Source organism: Equus caballus, chromosome 15 (genome assembly GCF_041296265.1).
Source record: "Equus caballus isolate H_3958 breed thoroughbred chromosome 15, TB-T2T, whole genome shotgun sequence".
NCBI classification, from domain to species: Eukaryota; Metazoa; Chordata; class Mammalia; order Perissodactyla; family Equidae; genus Equus; species Equus caballus.
Window position 1 is genome coordinate 34,979,223 of NC_091698.1, and position 16,239 is coordinate 34,995,461.

General features: G+C 47.2%; 1 protein-coding gene and 1 long non-coding RNA gene across 4 annotated transcripts in view; one reads left to right on the plus strand and one right to left on the minus strand.

The window, feature by feature from the left end:
- Positions 1-15,463, plus strand: part of LOC106781695 (uncharacterized) — a 57,616-nt gene extending 42,153 nt beyond the window's left edge. Inside the window, exons 1-4 of one of the 3 annotated variants that reach the window (XR_001378379.3) lie at positions 3,702-3,831; positions 8,636-8,704; positions 10,119-10,228; positions 14,922-15,463. This is a non-coding gene — a long non-coding RNA (uncharacterized lncRNA). Of the gene's footprint in view, positions 1-3,701; positions 3,832-6,535; positions 6,922-8,635; positions 8,705-10,118; positions 10,229-14,921 lie in introns of those variants that run through there. The other 2 variants (XR_011426345.1, XR_011426346.1) reach the window with 2 other exon arrangements.
- Positions 3,447-4,417, minus strand: TMSB10 (thymosin beta 10; the record flags this gene model as incomplete). Its single annotated transcript, NM_001081865.1, is given in 3 exon segments — positions 3,447-3,733; positions 4,000-4,114; positions 4,396-4,417. Coding segments are annotated over 2 exon segments (135 nt in total). The 3' UTR covers positions 3,447-3,698.
- Positions 15,464-16,239: the final 776 nt, after the last annotated feature.

Here is a 16,239-nt window from a genome sequence, read left to right on the forward strand (position 1 = left end):
AGCTGGACTTGTGATTGGTGTCTGAAGGGGCAGTCTGGTGGAACTGAGCCCTTAACCCGTGGGAAGTGATGCTAACTCCAGGTAGATGGTGTCAGGATTGAATTGAATTGTAGGACACCCAGCTGGTCTTCAGAGAATCAGATAATTGCTTGGTGTGGAAAACCCACACATTTGGTGACCTGAAGGAGAGTATTCTGTGAGTAGGGTGTTGTGTTAAATGAGAAATAGAACAGTTTTTCCTTTACATGTGGGGTGAGTAGTGTGGTAGGGTAGAGAAGAGAAAGATAGGAGTGTGTTTCTGTGAGATGACAGGAGAAGGTGGGGGAAGGCATGGGGACTGAGGCAGCTAATATTGTCTGAGGAGAGGTGTTGCCTGAGGGTGAGAGAAGGCTGGGAGACCCATCTGGGGGATTGGGAAGTGTTGGGAAAAGAGATTAGGTCCTCCTTCTAATCTAGACCAGGTACTCCCTGAGGAGTCCTCTGTCTGTTTTCCCAGCACCTGAGCAGCATGTGGGACATACCAGGAATAGGAGGTGGAGCGCAGGTAGGGGGACCTCCTGCAGTTCTGAGCCCCCTGCTGCACCCTAAGAAAGACAATGAAAAGTCCCAAGCTCTGAGCTCTATTCATAACCCGGAGGTCTAACTGTTAAAGCTTGTCTTAGGAAGGAAGTAAGAAAACGACACTGGAAATTCAGGTATGCTTAAAAGAAACATTACATCTTTACTTCAGTTTCAGAGCAAGCTTCAGTCATTTTGTGATTGGACTGACAACTGCTTCCTGAATTCTTATCTAGGAGGAAAAGAGCAGAAATCAGTAATTCAGTATAATTCTCTCTAGGGTGTCAGTATTCCCAGGTGGCAAGGAATAGAAATGGTGGGATAAGGAGGGGCAGAGGGAGGAGAAGAGGGAGCCTGGGGTGCTTCGATGCTCTCTGAGGCTCCAATTCTGGGTGTGGATGCTGTCTCCACTGTGATTCCCGGGTGACCCCCTGAGATCGGTCACAGGGAGGGGGCGGGGCCTAGGAAGGCCTTTTGGGCCGGTCCTTTGGGGGTTTCCACGTTCAGCCCTCTCACATCTAGATAACCTCACCTTCATGCAGCTCGACAGCCGGGGTGGGTTGGGGGAGGCCAGCCTTACCATACAAGCCAATGTGGTGTGATAGATTTCTGAACTGAAAACTCACCCCCTCCCCGAACTCGGCTCCTTTCCCCACTGTACCCCGGCCCCAGTCAGTCAGCCCATTGTCTTAGAGTGGAAACGTAAACGTGCCCTTAAGTCTCCTCCTGACTTTTGTCTTATATTTTTAGGAAGAGTGAGGCTCTCATGGCCACCCCACAACCTCAGAGTAGAGAGGTTCTCCTGGGGAGGGCGAGAAAGTCATGGGAATCTTCTGAGAGTAAGGGGGTCCCAGGCAATGGGGCTCTAGAGCTGTTCTCCAGGGTGAGCCCACTGGGGCTGAGAAGCCTGTGGGATCTGAGGGATTTCTGTCTCAGATAGAGCCCCAGAGACAAAGTTGGGTCCAGGAGAGGCCTTAGGGGTGTTGTGCCCAGACAGGATACCACATGCCCACGAGGGGTGCCTATGGAACGCCATAGGGATGGGGGAAGGAGGAAGCCCCCAACAGCCGGCCTTGTAACAGGTCTGCCTCCTCCATCTCCTGCCCTCCGGCACCTCATCTCCCTCCTCCTTGCTCACTCCCCTCCAGCTTTTTATTCTCCCTCAGAGGCTCCAGCACACTTCTACCTCAAGGCCCTTGCACTTGCTGCTCCCTCCAGCTATCCAGTGTTCTCTCCCTCACATCCTTTACGTCTTTGCTCCAGAGCTGCCTCTCCTTGACCATCCTGCAGGGAACCGCAGTGGCACTCCCAAGGCCTCTCCCACCCCCAGCACTTTTATCCCCCCATCCTGCTTTATTTTTCTCCAAAGCCCTTCCTCCCAGGAGAGGTGCTGTGTTACTGCTGGCAGGTACTAGTGATTTCTTCTGTTTCCTTTTCCTTAACCTCCCAACAATAAACCCCAATAGGGGCAATTATCAATATGCTTGAATGTATATAGTGAACACTCATGAAACGTTTAACACAGCAGATGTCCCAAACATTCGGTTATAGGATCCTCCAAAGCACACCCTTGGCCCTCAATTCTGGCTCCACTACTCACTGCGTGTGTGACTTTAGCAAATCCCTAGTCTCTTCGAACTTTAGTTTCCCCATCTGTAAAAGGGGCTAATCATCATCCTGCCTTAAGAGAGTTTCTGAGAGTTAAAGCTCCAGCACAGTGGCTGGCCCATGGTGGGTGCTCAGTAAACGTTATGTCCCTCACCCCCATGATCTCTTTATGTGTTTCCTTTCCTTATTTCTCCTCCCCAAGCCACTCAGCCTCCACAGCACAGGCCTCTCAAGTCACTCTTTTATGTACCACAAGCAGTGGCTCCTTCAGCCTAGATGTCCCTAACTGTGGCCTGCTCTGGCTGCCTGTCTCACCCCTGGATTTTAAGTTCCTGTGGACACAGACCACATCTCATTTGAATTACCTGCCCTCACCCAGGACCCAGACCCTTACAGTCAGACAGAAATTTACGACAAAGCATTATTCCCTCTCCTTAAAAGAAAATCCCACCCTTGGGATCACAAGCCCCTTTCTTCTGCTTCAGAAAACCCTGCAGCCCCAGGCACCTCTCTCCCCGAGGCCCCTCCAGGCTGGTCCCCTCCTTCCTGTGGGTCCTGAGGGTGTGACCCAGTGGGGCTGGCGCCAGCCCTCCCTCCACACTCCAACCCTTCCTGCTGATCACAGCACAGGAGGCCGTTCAGCCCAGCGCTCCCTCTAATGGCTAACGTTTTTGTGGAAGGTTCTGAGCTAGGGGTAAAGACAAAAAGCAAGGCTGTCCCCCACAACTCTGCTAGTTCAGATGCTCCCGCTCGGTTTTCGCTTCACATCTCGCCTTTGTTTCTGTTCCAATGCCTCCTCTTTTAAGCTCCCAGAGAAAACCTCTTGGAGACTTTGCGCCCTCTCCAATTTCCAACGTTCCAGATTCAGTCTTCCACCCCTTTCTTCTCAGACTTTAACTCACTGTTCTCTCCGGCGTGAAGCAGAGCCATGAGGAGGCTGGGGGGGTGTGTGTGTGGGGGGGGGGGCGGCTAAGAGCGAGACTGTAGGAGGTTACTGAAAACAAATCCTGCTCTTCTGAAAAAGCACTTCCCAAAACAGCTCCACGAATAAAAAGCGGGGTTACATTTTACACGTCTTGCATTATAAGCAACAGCTAAGCAGCGAACAACCCACGAGATCTTATGGAGAAGGTAAAATCAAAATTAAACATAGTCCCTCCAAGCCAGCCCATTCTGCGACCCCTCCCCCGCTCTGCGGCAGGGACTCCGACTGCGCGCGCGGGGCTTTGCTGCAGCGGCACTGCCCCCGCATACTCAACGAAGACACTCAGACCACGCCAGCCATGCCACGAGGTGTGTTTTATTTTCATTAATCATACAAATAATTTTCTATAATACCCCAGGGCAAACCGAAGAATTTGGCAGTCCGATTGGGGGAGGGTCCCCTTAGAGACCCACAGGCCGGTGGCATCGGCACGGAGTGCCCGGGTTCACAGTGCAGCTTGTCACTCGTGTCCATCTTGCAGGTGGCTCTTCTTCCACATCACGACTGGGGTCTCCAAGATGACGGGGGTGGGAAATCCTCCAGGTTCTTAGGAAATTTCACTCCGCTTCTCCTGCTCAATGGCTGTGGAGAGCAGGAAGCGGGCGCTGGGGGATGAGGACATCTTGCAACCCCCCAAACCGAGGCGCTTACAAACCCGGTGTGGGCGAGGCACCCACGAGGTCAGGAGATTAAGAAAGAGACTTGGGGCTGGGCGCTTTGTGTAACAGAAAGGGGGCTGTTGCCACCCAGATGGGGGGCATAGGCCGGGTGGGGGGTTGGGGTCCCGGAAGGGCGGGGTAGGGGGCTAAGCTGGGGGCCCGCGGAGCGGGAGGCGGGGGCGCACTCACTCTCTTTGGTCGGCAGGGTGTTCTTTTCCTGCGTCTCCGTTTTCTTCAGCTTGGCCTTATCGAAGCTGGCGATTTCCCCCATGTCAGGCTTGTCTGCCATTTTCTTAAAACAATCCTAGCGGACAAACCAAGGCGGTAGGCCTGGGGCCGGGGGCCAGCGCCCCCCTCCGCGCTCTCCGCCGACGCCTCTCGACGTGGCACTCCAGCCGGGGCGTGCCCGGCAGCCCCACGGCCGGAGATCTGGGCGCGTCCCGCACCCCCCTCCGCACCCCAGGGCGTGGTCGGCCGGCCCGGCGTCCCGTCGGGGAAGGGCGCCTGTTGCCGGGGTGGCGCGCCAGCCGCGGGCCGCGCTCCGATCCCACCCCAGCGGGGCCCCGGCCCCAGCGCAGCGCTCACCGAGGCGTCTCTCTCCGGCCAGGGGTTCTGCCGCTCCCGCTCGCGTTGCTGCAGCAAGAGACAAAAGAGCGGCGCCCGCCCCGCGCCTTATATACGCCGCGCCCCGCCCCGTCCCGCCCCTCGCCCGCCGCAGCGGGGGCGGCGCCGGCAGCTGAGGGGCGGGGGCAGCGCGGGCGCCTAGCCTCCCCGCCGCGCCCTCCGCCCGGCTGCTCCTGGTCTGCTCTCCCGGCTGCGCGCGGCTCCTCCAGCGTCCCGGCCCGCTGCGTCCCGCGTGCCCGGTACCCCTGGCGTGGGCGCTGCAGGAGCCGCCTGGCTGGGCGCCAGGCCCTCGATTTTCTTTTGGGGCTGCACTCCCCTCTCCCCGAATCTGCTGCTTGCCTGCAGAGTGGGCATGGGGGGCCGGCGGGGGTGGGGGGGTGTATGGGTTTTGTGTGTGTGTGTGTGTGTGTGTGTGTCGTGTGTAGTTGTGGGTGTGGGTGATGTGCGGGCGTGCAGGCGCGCTCTGCAGCAAACCCTGCCCGCAGGGGACACCCCACCCCTGTGCCGTGCCCGAGTCTCTGCCTTTGCCCAGCAGACCCACCCCCCTTCCCCGCCGCCCCCTCCTTTTCCTCTCCTCGGGAGGCTGAGCCCTTGCGTGGTTTCGCCCTGAAAGAATCCGAGCCGGGTTCCTAGAAATGAAGAGATCGTGGGGGCGGGGGACGACGACGACACAGGTTTCCGCTGCTCTTTGCTCAGATTGGGGGCCAGTTGCCCTCTCGTCGTCTGAGCAGCTCCTACAGGCCCCGTGGCGGGTGCTCCTTAAATGCTTGTTACAAGCTTTGTCTGAAGGGCGGTGGTGGGAGCAGGCCGTCCCCGGAGGGCTCGCTGTGTTCCTTCTCTCACAGGGCTCCCAGGAGCGCTGTGTCGCAGGGTGCCTCATCCTCCTTGAAGTTAACCTTGAAGGTATCCCTACAAACTTTCTTGCTTTCTATGTTAACCCATTATAGGAGTGGTATAATGCAGTTGTTTGGATCCTTCTCAGAAAAGTTGTATTTTCAGCCTGTGCAAATCTTTAGATAATAAGTTCCATAAATTAAAAGCTGGTCATTATTTTGTTTGTCCAAAACTTTCATTTTTCAAGCGTCAAGGAGTGTCAGCAAGCTCTGTTAAATTAAACAGGATTTGGTGTCCCCTTACTTTCTGATTTTATCTGCTTTTCTCACATTCCCTCAGTGTGTTTGGAACAGAAGGAAAAAAGCTGAGGCTTATGAATTTGATATACCAAACTCCTTGTGTGACCCTGGGCAAGTCTTTTCATGCACCTCAGTTTCTTCACTTGTAAAAGAATGTCGGCATAAACCTTACATGAGGTAGAGAACAGGCATGAAGTGGAAGCTTAATATGGCAGCCCCATTAGATGCCACACTCACACTTTATTGGTGTATCAGTTGACTGTTGCCACAATGTGCTGTGTGGCAAACTACCCCAGAACTCAATGGCCTGAAATAATAATCATTTATTCTCACTCATTTGTCTACAACTGAGCTGCTGCTGGGTTGGGCTAGGCTGGGCTTGGCTCCCAGCTGTTGGATCTAGGTCTGCTCCACAGGTGTCTCATCCTCTGGACCAGGATCTAGCTGGAGCTTGTTCTTCTCAAGGTGATGGCAAAAGAGCAAGAGGGCTGTAGCATAAGAGAGGGTAGAAGTGTTCATGTGTGTGTGAAAGCATGTCACGTCGCCTCAGGTCTGTTAACAGCCCATTGGCCAAACAGACCATCAATGGAGTGGGGAAGGATATTCCACCCATGGTGGGAGAGGAAGGGAAATGAATGTTTCCTCAATAAAAATCCAACTTCACAGTCAGAGTAGGAAAACAACTGTGGCCAACAGTCTCCAGAGTGGCTTACTGCAATAAAAGTTTATTTCCCGTTCATGAAGCAGCATGATATGCTGATGTTTCTGCTCAGGCAGTTCTCATCCGTGTAGTGACTCATGCACCCAGGCCCCTCTCTCTTGTCACTCTGCCTTCCTCTAGATCCTGGAAGTTTACTCCAGCCAGCCAGTGGATGGGAAAAGAGGAGGAGAGAGAGGACTGCGCTGGAGTTTTTATGGACCAGGCTTGGAAGTAGTCTCTATTACTTCTGCCCTCTCTCTCTGGCTAGGACTCAGTCACATGGTCTCACCTAACTGCGAGGGACGCTGGGAAATGGAGTGAAGCTGAAGGAGGAAAAGAAAAGGAGAGGAGGTGCCCGGGAGAAAGAGAAAGCAGAGTTGGGTGGACTTGGAGCAGTCTCTGCCACGTGCTGTTGAAGGGTCTGCCAAACTTGAGCAGGAGAACATCCAGACGTCCAGAGCCATTGACTCCGGAGGGTCTCGCTGGGACCTGATTCCTTTTCAGATACAATGCCAAGCGTTATTTAGGTGTTACCTTCCTCCGCCCCACCTTTGGCCTGAGCGTGGGAATATTCAGTTGTCCCAGTTGGATCCATAGTGAACTCCAATTCCGACTTCCTTTTATTTAGGAAACAAAGGAATCTGTTTCTTCTAGGTATGGCTATGGAGACGTATTTCAAACGTATCAAGCATGCAGGATTCCCAAACAAAGGAGCTTTAAGCAGACTTGTAGACGTTCTTTATTCTTGATGGAGCTCTGTGGCCCATCTCTAAGAAAGCGGGTGGCCTCTGGTATTTGTTGCTGAAGAACAGTGGTCAACTCTCTTAGTCTTAGCCAATCCCATGGATAGTGGTTTTAAAATATCTGCATATTCTTTGACACTTCTCCCACCATTTCTTGAGTATAGACTGTCCTTCATGACTTCATTGTAGTGAATAAAATGTGGCAAAAGCTATGCTTTTTGGTTAATGAGGGTAGGTCATAAAAGGCCGCATGGCTCTGCCTGACTCTGTCTCTCAGGATGCCTCAGCACTCTGAGAAAACTGGGCATCTACAAGGAAAGGCCACGTGTAAGGATTCCAGCCACAGCTTCAGCTGAGATTGGAGCTGCCAGCCAGCCTCGAGCACGCAATATTCAAGCAGCTGAAACATTGTGGCTTCAAACTGCCCCAGCTGATGCTGAGTGGAGCAGACACAAGCTGTCCTGGTCAAATTGCCGATTCATGAGCAAAATATGTGTTGTAGTTATTTTAAGTCGCTAAATTTTAGGATGTTTTGTTATGCAGCAACACACAACTGCAACACCATGAGATGGAAAAATCATACCGTAGTGGTGCCAGGGCTCAGGTCCCATTTGGGGATTTTTCCTAAATATCTTCCATAATACTCACACTTATACTTATTCAATAACTGTTTATTGAATGTGCGTGAAGTGTCTGGCAGTGTTCTGGATGTGGAAGATAAAAAAATGGTGAGATTCTTAAGTTACACGTCTAGTGTAGTAAATGAATGACTCCAAGCCACTCAACAAGCTCATGCTCATGTCTTGCACGCACTTGTGACTTAGGGTGTCATTTATATCCGACACCATTTCAGCCTGCTGCTTGAAACAGGTCGTATACTGTTCACAGATAGTATAGAGAAAGCCGAGCCATTCAAATCCAATTACATTTCCATCCTTTTTGTTGAGAAGGATGCCCTGGAAAAGGCAGAGGGAATAAGAGGGACCTAAGGGAGCCTTGATGACTGTCACCCTGGAAGGGGAAGCCTTTAGAAATTGGCCATGGTGCTCCATCCCTCAGGTCTGTCCAGTTTGACATTTTTTAAAAATCGGGGACTTGCATGGGGATGTAGATAGAATGTTGATTATATTAGGAAGGATGCAACTCTGCAAACTCCAAAGCAAGTGGAGAGATGGACAAAATACGATGAGATGAACCTGATAGGGACAGATGCCGAGCCTTCTCGGTCTGACCATAAACTCCACAAGTACGTGGAGACATGACTGACATGCTTCCCTCTCAAGTGGCAGTGATATTTGTGGCTGTATGAGTAGAAAGAAAGTTCAGTCCAGATTTCCTTGAATAGAAGGAAGACATTCATCCCTGCTTCAGGTCCTTTGCCCTTGCTGAGATGCTCACGTGAGATGCTCCTCTTAGTCTGGATAGTCACATTGTGAACCTTGGTATTTCACTGAGAAACCTTCTTAGGTGTCCTCTCCCCAGACAGCCCTCCTTGACCACCCATATAGAGGAACACCCTGTCATTCTCAAAACGCTTATTTTGTTTCATTTTTCTTTATAGAATGTGTCTCTACCAAACATGTTGTATATTCATTTCTTTGTTTATTGTCTTTCTCCCACATTAGGAAATGGGAGGCTTTATCTGTCTCGTTTACCACTGCAACCCTGGCACCAAATGCAATGCCTGATATATAGTAAGTGCTCAATCCATATTCTTTGTATAAATGCATGCAATTGCTAATCAAAATGAAATGAGCTACTCTGGGGGAGGTGATGAGCTCCCTGTCATTGGAGGCATTCAATGAGAAGTGCATAGCCAAGTATGTGGAGTGTTAGAGAGATGGTTCATACCTTGGGCCAGCATAGGCTCATAAGCAAGCAAATCTGCTTCTCCCTAGATGACCCCCCTGCTCCTTCTCTTGCTGCTATTCCAGTTGTGAAACAGCCTCTTTTTGGGTGCCAGTTTTGCCAACCTGAAAATAGCTGTGTGACTCTCACACAAAGGAGGTACAGGAAGCAAAAAAAAACCCAGGATGTGACCTCTGTATTTTCCAGACGGTCCAAATGCTGTTTCTCTTTGTAGGTCATGGAGTTTAAGGACTTGTCCAAGATAAAATTGTGAACAGAGTAAAGCGGGTCCTTGAGGTTCAGCCTGAGTAGTGATTGTTCTGTTCTGTGGAGGTGTGAGTGAGCCCCTGATAAACCTTGCCAGTTGCTTAGGTCACCCAAGTGGCTAACAGCCACAGTGTGAGTAAGAATATTATTGTATCAGTTTTCATCTCTGGTGCTGGAAATGATGCAATAATGTTGGCAACTAGCATTATCACACTGTTCCTGTGCTCCAGGCTCTGAGCTAAAGCCTTTATGTATATTATCTCACTTAATCCTCACTGAAACACTGGGAAATGGCACTATGTTGATCACCTCTGCTGTGCAGTGTAGGATCTGAGGCTTGGTCAAGGTCATAACAGCAGGTAATTGGCATTGCTGGAACTTGAATCCAGGTCTGGCTGATTCCAAACCCTGAGCTCTTAACCATGGCACCACCCTTGCCTAGACCTTGCTGCAGGGTTTCCAGAGTGGCAGCCTGGATCCAGCTGGCATATGTATTTTGTTTGCCCACATTAAATTTAACAAAAAACTTCAGCCAATACTCAAACATTGGAAGATTTCCAAGTCGAAGATCTGAGGACACTGGGTCTATATTTTCCCATGACAGCACCATGATTAGCAGCTACACCCTTGAAATGGGGCATGTTCTCTTCACTTCGCTGGATTCTCCACCACTCCCTAATGTCTTCCCAGCATGGAGAACAGTGTCAGTTGCCATTTATCATATTTGTACTGGTGTTTTACTTATAGTAGAGAAATATTTCTTGTCCCCAGGTCTCTATCTGTGGAAGTCAGCCTTCAAGATGGCCCCCAATGATCTCTGCCTCTTGTTCCCACCCTTGTGAAGTCCCCTCCTCTATTGTACCAGGGTTAGTCTGTGTGACCAATGGTATATGACAGAGGAGATAGCATATAATTTCTGAGATTAAGTTATAAAAGACTATACTTTCCATTTTGGTGGTTGGCTTTATCTGTCTTTCTCTTGTTCTGGGGAAGCCAACCTCCGTCTTGTGAGCAGCCCTGTGAGAGACCCAGGTGGTGGGGAGCTCAAGTCTCTGGCCAACAGCCTGCAAGGAGCTGAAGCTTGTCAATACATGAGCTTGAAGGTGGGTCCTGCAGCCCCTGTTGAGTCTGCAGATGCCTGCAGCTCTGGCTGACCATTCCACTGCAACCCAGCTAAGCCATTCCCAGAAACTGTGAGATAACAAATGTCTGTTGTTTTATATTGCTAAGATTTGGAGCAATTTGTTGCTCAGCAATAGATAAATTAATTCACTATCAAAAGTGGGGGGAAGAGGTAAATCGAGAGTGCCATGTAGTTCAAGAAAAATTAAGAAAGAGCATATTTATCTGTGGAAGTAAAGAATATTTGTATCATTATGAAACCTGCCATAGTTAGAACTGTGACTGGTATATGGGAAAGGTGAGAGGTGATAATCTTAATGAACCGGGCCTGTTTTGTTTCTGTTCACGGTCTCCTTGGCCCCTCTAGGTTTTGAGTCTTCCAAGCTTGCTGTAAAGCAGTGGTTTTCCAACTGTTTTTGACCTTGGCCCCTGCCCCTCCTCCCCCAAGAAGTATATTAAGTGCATTTCACTGTGACCCAGTACGCCCATGAGCACACACAAATGAAACAAAAGTTTCACCGGAACAGTACTCACTGTTACTGTAATTCTCTGTTCTCCTCTATTCCTTTACATTTTAAAAACCTTTTTATTTTGAAATTATTATAGACTCCCAGGAAGTTGCAGACAGTACACTGAAGTCCCCAGCATGCTCAGTGGTAACGTCTTATATAACTATAATGCTGTATCAAAACCCAGAAACAGACATTGGTGCAATTTATAGACCTTTTCCAGATTTCACCAATTGTTATATGCATTGTGTGTGTGTGTAGTTCTGTGCAATTTTATCACATGTATAGAGTTGTACAACCACCGCAATCCAGATACAGACCTCTTCCATCACCCCAGAGGGAATGCCCCATGCTATCCCTGTATAGTCTCACCTACCACCACCCCACCCCTACCCATAACCCCCGGCAACCACTAATCTGTTCTCCATCTCTGAAATTTTGTATTTTGAGATTGACTTTTTCCACTCAGCATAATGCCCTTGATGTCCATTCAAGTTGTTGAATGTATCAGTAGTTCACTCATTTTTTTTTCGGAGTAGCATTCCATGGTACGGAGCTACCACTTATTGAAGGTTATTTTGACTATTTCCAGTTTTTAGCTATTAAAAATAATGCTGCTATGAACACTCATGTATTATTTTTTGGCGTGCCTGGACCTATTTTCACTTCTCTGGGATAATGCCCAAGGGAGTGATTGCTGGGTCACGTGGTAAGGGTATGTTTAGTTTTGTAAGAACTGCCAAACAATTTCTCAGAGTGGCTGTGCCGTTTTACATTCCCACCAGCAATGCATAAGAGGTCCCGTTCCCTAGCATCCTCACCAGTATTTGGTATGGTCACTATTTTTAATTTTGACTGTTCTAATAGGCGTGGAGTTATATCTCATCAGGGTTTTACTTTACATTTCCCCAATGGCAAGTGGTGTTGAACGATTCCTTTCCATTTCATTATTGCATTAAAAATACTGATTGTGACCTGCCATTTTGATTTTATCACCCACTAGTTGGTTGTGACCAGCAGTTCAAGTACTGCTGCAGTGGGGTCGTTTCAATCAGCGTCTGTTATTCAGAAATCATCCCTTTAAAGTCTAGCTTCTCCTTTCACCTCCACAAGTCAGATGTTTCTGAAATTTTGTGGGTAACCCAGATGTCCTCTGGGGTCTGACGAAGATCTTAGATGAGAAGGACTCTCACTGCTGTTTGATGCTTTCCCACGGTTTCTTTGGATTTTTAGGGATATTCTGTTCTTCTGGTTACTTCTGGTCTCTCTGAGTTTTTGTGTCTCCACCCTGATTCACATCCAAACGTGGAGAGACCCTTGACCTTGATTTCCTTCTTCAAAACAACTATAAACCTAAGGCTGGTGTGTGCAGCACAACTTTTACCAAAGGTTTGTGGGTTAAGGGAAGGGGCAAATCTACCTTTTTTAAGACACACCCTTGATCCTAAAAGCCCATGTGGTGCCCTGGAGGAGCCCCCTCCGTGCTTCTCCTAGGTACCCCCAAACTCACACTGTCTCGCTGTCTCCTCATTTCCGTTTTCTGATTCCTCCTTCCTCTCTTCATTCTTCCCTTTGAGAAATACAACTGCCCTCTTTCCCTCCAGCAGAACCGAGCGCTTGTTCTTTGCTACCCTGGTTCTTCCTGAAAGGAGGTTTTGAGGCATCTCTTTCTATCACAAGTAACTGATGGAGATATTTCCCCAAAGATAGTTCCCTTCCTCAGTGGGATTTTGGTGTTAGCTGTTAATACCACTAGTGTCTCTGAACAGGGTACTTTTGTCTTTTGTGTTTTTCTTTCATTTAAATGTTAAAGAAGTATTTTTATTCCCAAATGAATCTCACCTCCCCCAACCCCCCTGATTTGTATATATCTCAATGGAAGGTCCCAGGTTCTGGCCTTTGCCTGCCCCTGATCTGTACGTGAAGTCTGCTCTCTGCACCAGTGCTTGACAACGCAGTTCAGTCCTCCATTCTGCCCCAGTTGTCATAGTCTGTAGTCATGTTTGGATGTGAATCAGGGCAGAGACACAAAAATTCAGAGAGACCAGAAGTAACCAGAAGAACAGAATATCCCTAAAAATCCAAAGAAACCATAACATAACAGAAGACTATAGACTGAATGGCTTATGAACAATGGATCATTTGTTAGCTTATAAACAATGGAAATTTATCTCTCATGGTTCTGGAGGCTGGAAAGTCCAAGAGCAAGGTGCTGACAGGTTCGGTGTCTGGGAAGGGCCCTCTTCCTCACTCGTAGACGGCTGTCTTCTCATTGTGGCCTCACATGGTGGGAGGGGCAATGGAGCTCCCTGGGCTTCTTTTCTACGGGCACTAATCCCCTCGTGAGGACTCCACCCTCACAACCTAATCATCTCTCAAAGGCCCCACCTCCGAATACCATCAGTTTGGGGGTTAGAATGTCAGCATATGAGTTTTGGAGGACATAAGCATTAAGTCTTTGGCACCAGTGCTCTAAATTGATAAAATTCTTTGAAAAGTCACTCTAACACAAGGTGTGTCCCCTAAAATCAAATAAGGCTTTGTTTCTAGGGTTGTGAAATTTCAATCTCTGTGCCAATGAAGAGATAGGGGCCATAGCTGGGATTATGAAATGAAGAATAAAATGATTATAGAGAATATGAGGACTTAGGTCTTCTTTCACTCCACCAAGATTGTTCTGTGGACATAGCAATGCCCTGTGAGTGACACAGAGACTAATAGGCTGTGGTTCCTGTCCTCAAGGATCATACAGTCTAGTGGAGGACACAGACGTGAAAAAAACCTAAACTCTTGGCCGGTGAAATAAGAGCACCTCCAACCCCATTTCCCTCTTGGAAGCCATCACTAGTGCCAGTTTCTTGTGCACTCGGAGATGCTGGTATTATGTATACACACACAAGAGATACAAGCCTATATGTACACACATACATATATTCTTTTATTTATTTATTTTATTTTATTTATTTTCACAAATGACAGTGTATTATTATACTCTCTGGACCTTACTTTTTCCCCTTACTATATCTTGGAGATTGTATCATATCAATGCAAATAATGGACATAATACTGATAGCTAAATTTATATACAATTACTGTGTCCGTGATCTGTTCTGAGCACTTCACATGTATTGACTCTGAGTCCTATGAGCAACGTGCTAGTACTTCCCTATTTACAGATGGAAAAACGGTGGCACAGAGAGGTTAAATAACTCAAGGTCACGCATCTAGTAAGTGGTAGAGCCAGGATTTGAGTGCTAGCCATTGGTCTTCACATCCACTATTTTTCTTTTTCTTACTAAAGGCTGCCTAAGATTCTATTATATGACATATCATATTGTACTTAATCAATTCCACATTGATCTACATTTATATTGTTTTCGGCAGTTTTTTACTACAAACTACTACCCCTAATATTCTGGGGGCCCACGACAGCGTATATATGGAGACTCACGTATGACGTCTAAATATTTAAATTATAAAGCAAGCTAGCATACTGTTAAATAAAATATATTCCATCCTCCTGCATAACAGATATAATTTCATAACACAATTTAAAAAGCATGAAAAGGGATGGTTCTTGTATGAGTGAAAGTGGGGAAAATATCCCAGATGACTGAATTTGATAAGGATTATGCAGGTCTGGGAAGTCTACTGATGGGTTGGGAATGTTTGAAAGAACAATAAAATAAAGACGTATGATTCACAAATTATTAGAAATTTATTCAACAATTTTTTTCTTGCTATCACTTAAGCATAATTACTAATTGTGTCGTTATGAAGATTTTCACTTAACTTGTGTTCTGTAGATAGTAATGATCTAAACAATTAAAAAATAAAATGTAATTATGTTCAAAGTGTACTAAATCTGAGTGGATATACAATCAATTCTCGTTATTCAGGGTAGTTATGTTCTATAACGTGATCACTGATGCCGAATTAGCAAATACGTTGCTCCTGGGGGACATACAGAGTTAGGTTCCTGTGAGCTTCTGGTCTCAACATTTTTGTCAGCTGCCCAACGAGTAAGCTTGGTTTCTGTGTGTTTCTGTTGAGGGACACTTTATTTAGTACATATCATTGATTCATTAGCATTGAACTCACAGGGCCAACAGCACCATAAAATGCCCGAACAAGGCTCATCTAACACGCGCATTTTCTCCGTCAGGCACATCACAGACGCTTGTGCTTAGGAGCACCAGACAGCACTGCGGCACCATGCCTGGGGACATTTCAAACAGTGAAATCACCAAAAAAGATGAGAAAGATGAGGTACTAAACAGACTGCAGAAAGGACGCTTGTTTACATTATGAGAGCCCAAGGAAGAAGGCAGCGCGTCGACTTGTTCAGCCTCAGCTGGAAACAGGTGTGCTGGGGACTCTGATTTTTTGGCATGCTGCACGTGTCCTCAAATAAATGCACAACTGCTGTGGATATTGATTTTAGGGTTACAAATAAATTTTATCAAGTAGGCGAATTCTCAAATATGGAATCCGTGAATAATGAGGATCGACTGTATTTTCATAAAAAACATGAATTTAATTATGTAAAAAACAAAAGAGTTGAAACAAATTTCAGATATATTTTAAACAAGGTGTTTTCTTCTAAAATATTAACATTATCTAGTATCCTAAAGCAAAACACAAATAATTATTAATGACTTTCAAAATTGTGAACCAACAGTATTTAAAAATAAAATTTTAAAATTTTTGTAGATGTAATTAAATTCAATGAATAATTTTATAAAAATTGAACTATTTGCAATTCTAGCATTCAATGTCTGTCTCATGGCCAATGTAAACAACCTGTGTTTTGCTTCGTATATGTTATGTCCAGACCTACATATGCACAAATACACGAATAACATGAGCTATTTACTGTAGAAAAATATTTCTTAGCTGTCATATGCAGCTATTGGGAAGACTGTGTTAATTTGTGAGTAATTCCTGCAGCTACAGGAATTCCTGTACTAATTTTTGGAGCCACGGACAAGAACAGGAAAAGGAGCAAGAAGATGGGCACTTGTACTACTGGGAATCATTATTATGCAAGAATCTATGAGAGAAAAGATTTGAGTGACAGCGCACTTAGGTAAGTGTATCTGTCATGCCAGTCATCCCTGAACACGGAAGCATATCATCTTCGGTGCTGGCAGCAGCTCAGCCTACAAACCTCTCTGCCTTTGAGGTGCAGCCGCCTTTTGCTTCCAGGATATAGAGCAGAGGAAGTATGTGCTCAGGGTCTGCCTGGTGCTTGTGTGTGGAGGGGGTCCTCTAAAGTGCAAGCCTCTCTTGCCTGGGTCTACGGAAGGACCCACTACAAACATTGCTGCAATGAGTTCAATCAAACCAACCATCACAAACTGTGCAAGTGTCTGTACAGGATAAATTCTCACTGTTTCTGTATTCATTTTCGTAGTTTTCACCAATTCTCGTTCATTTCTGACTTCTATTTAATTTGCATAATTTCTAGAACACTGGCCCCT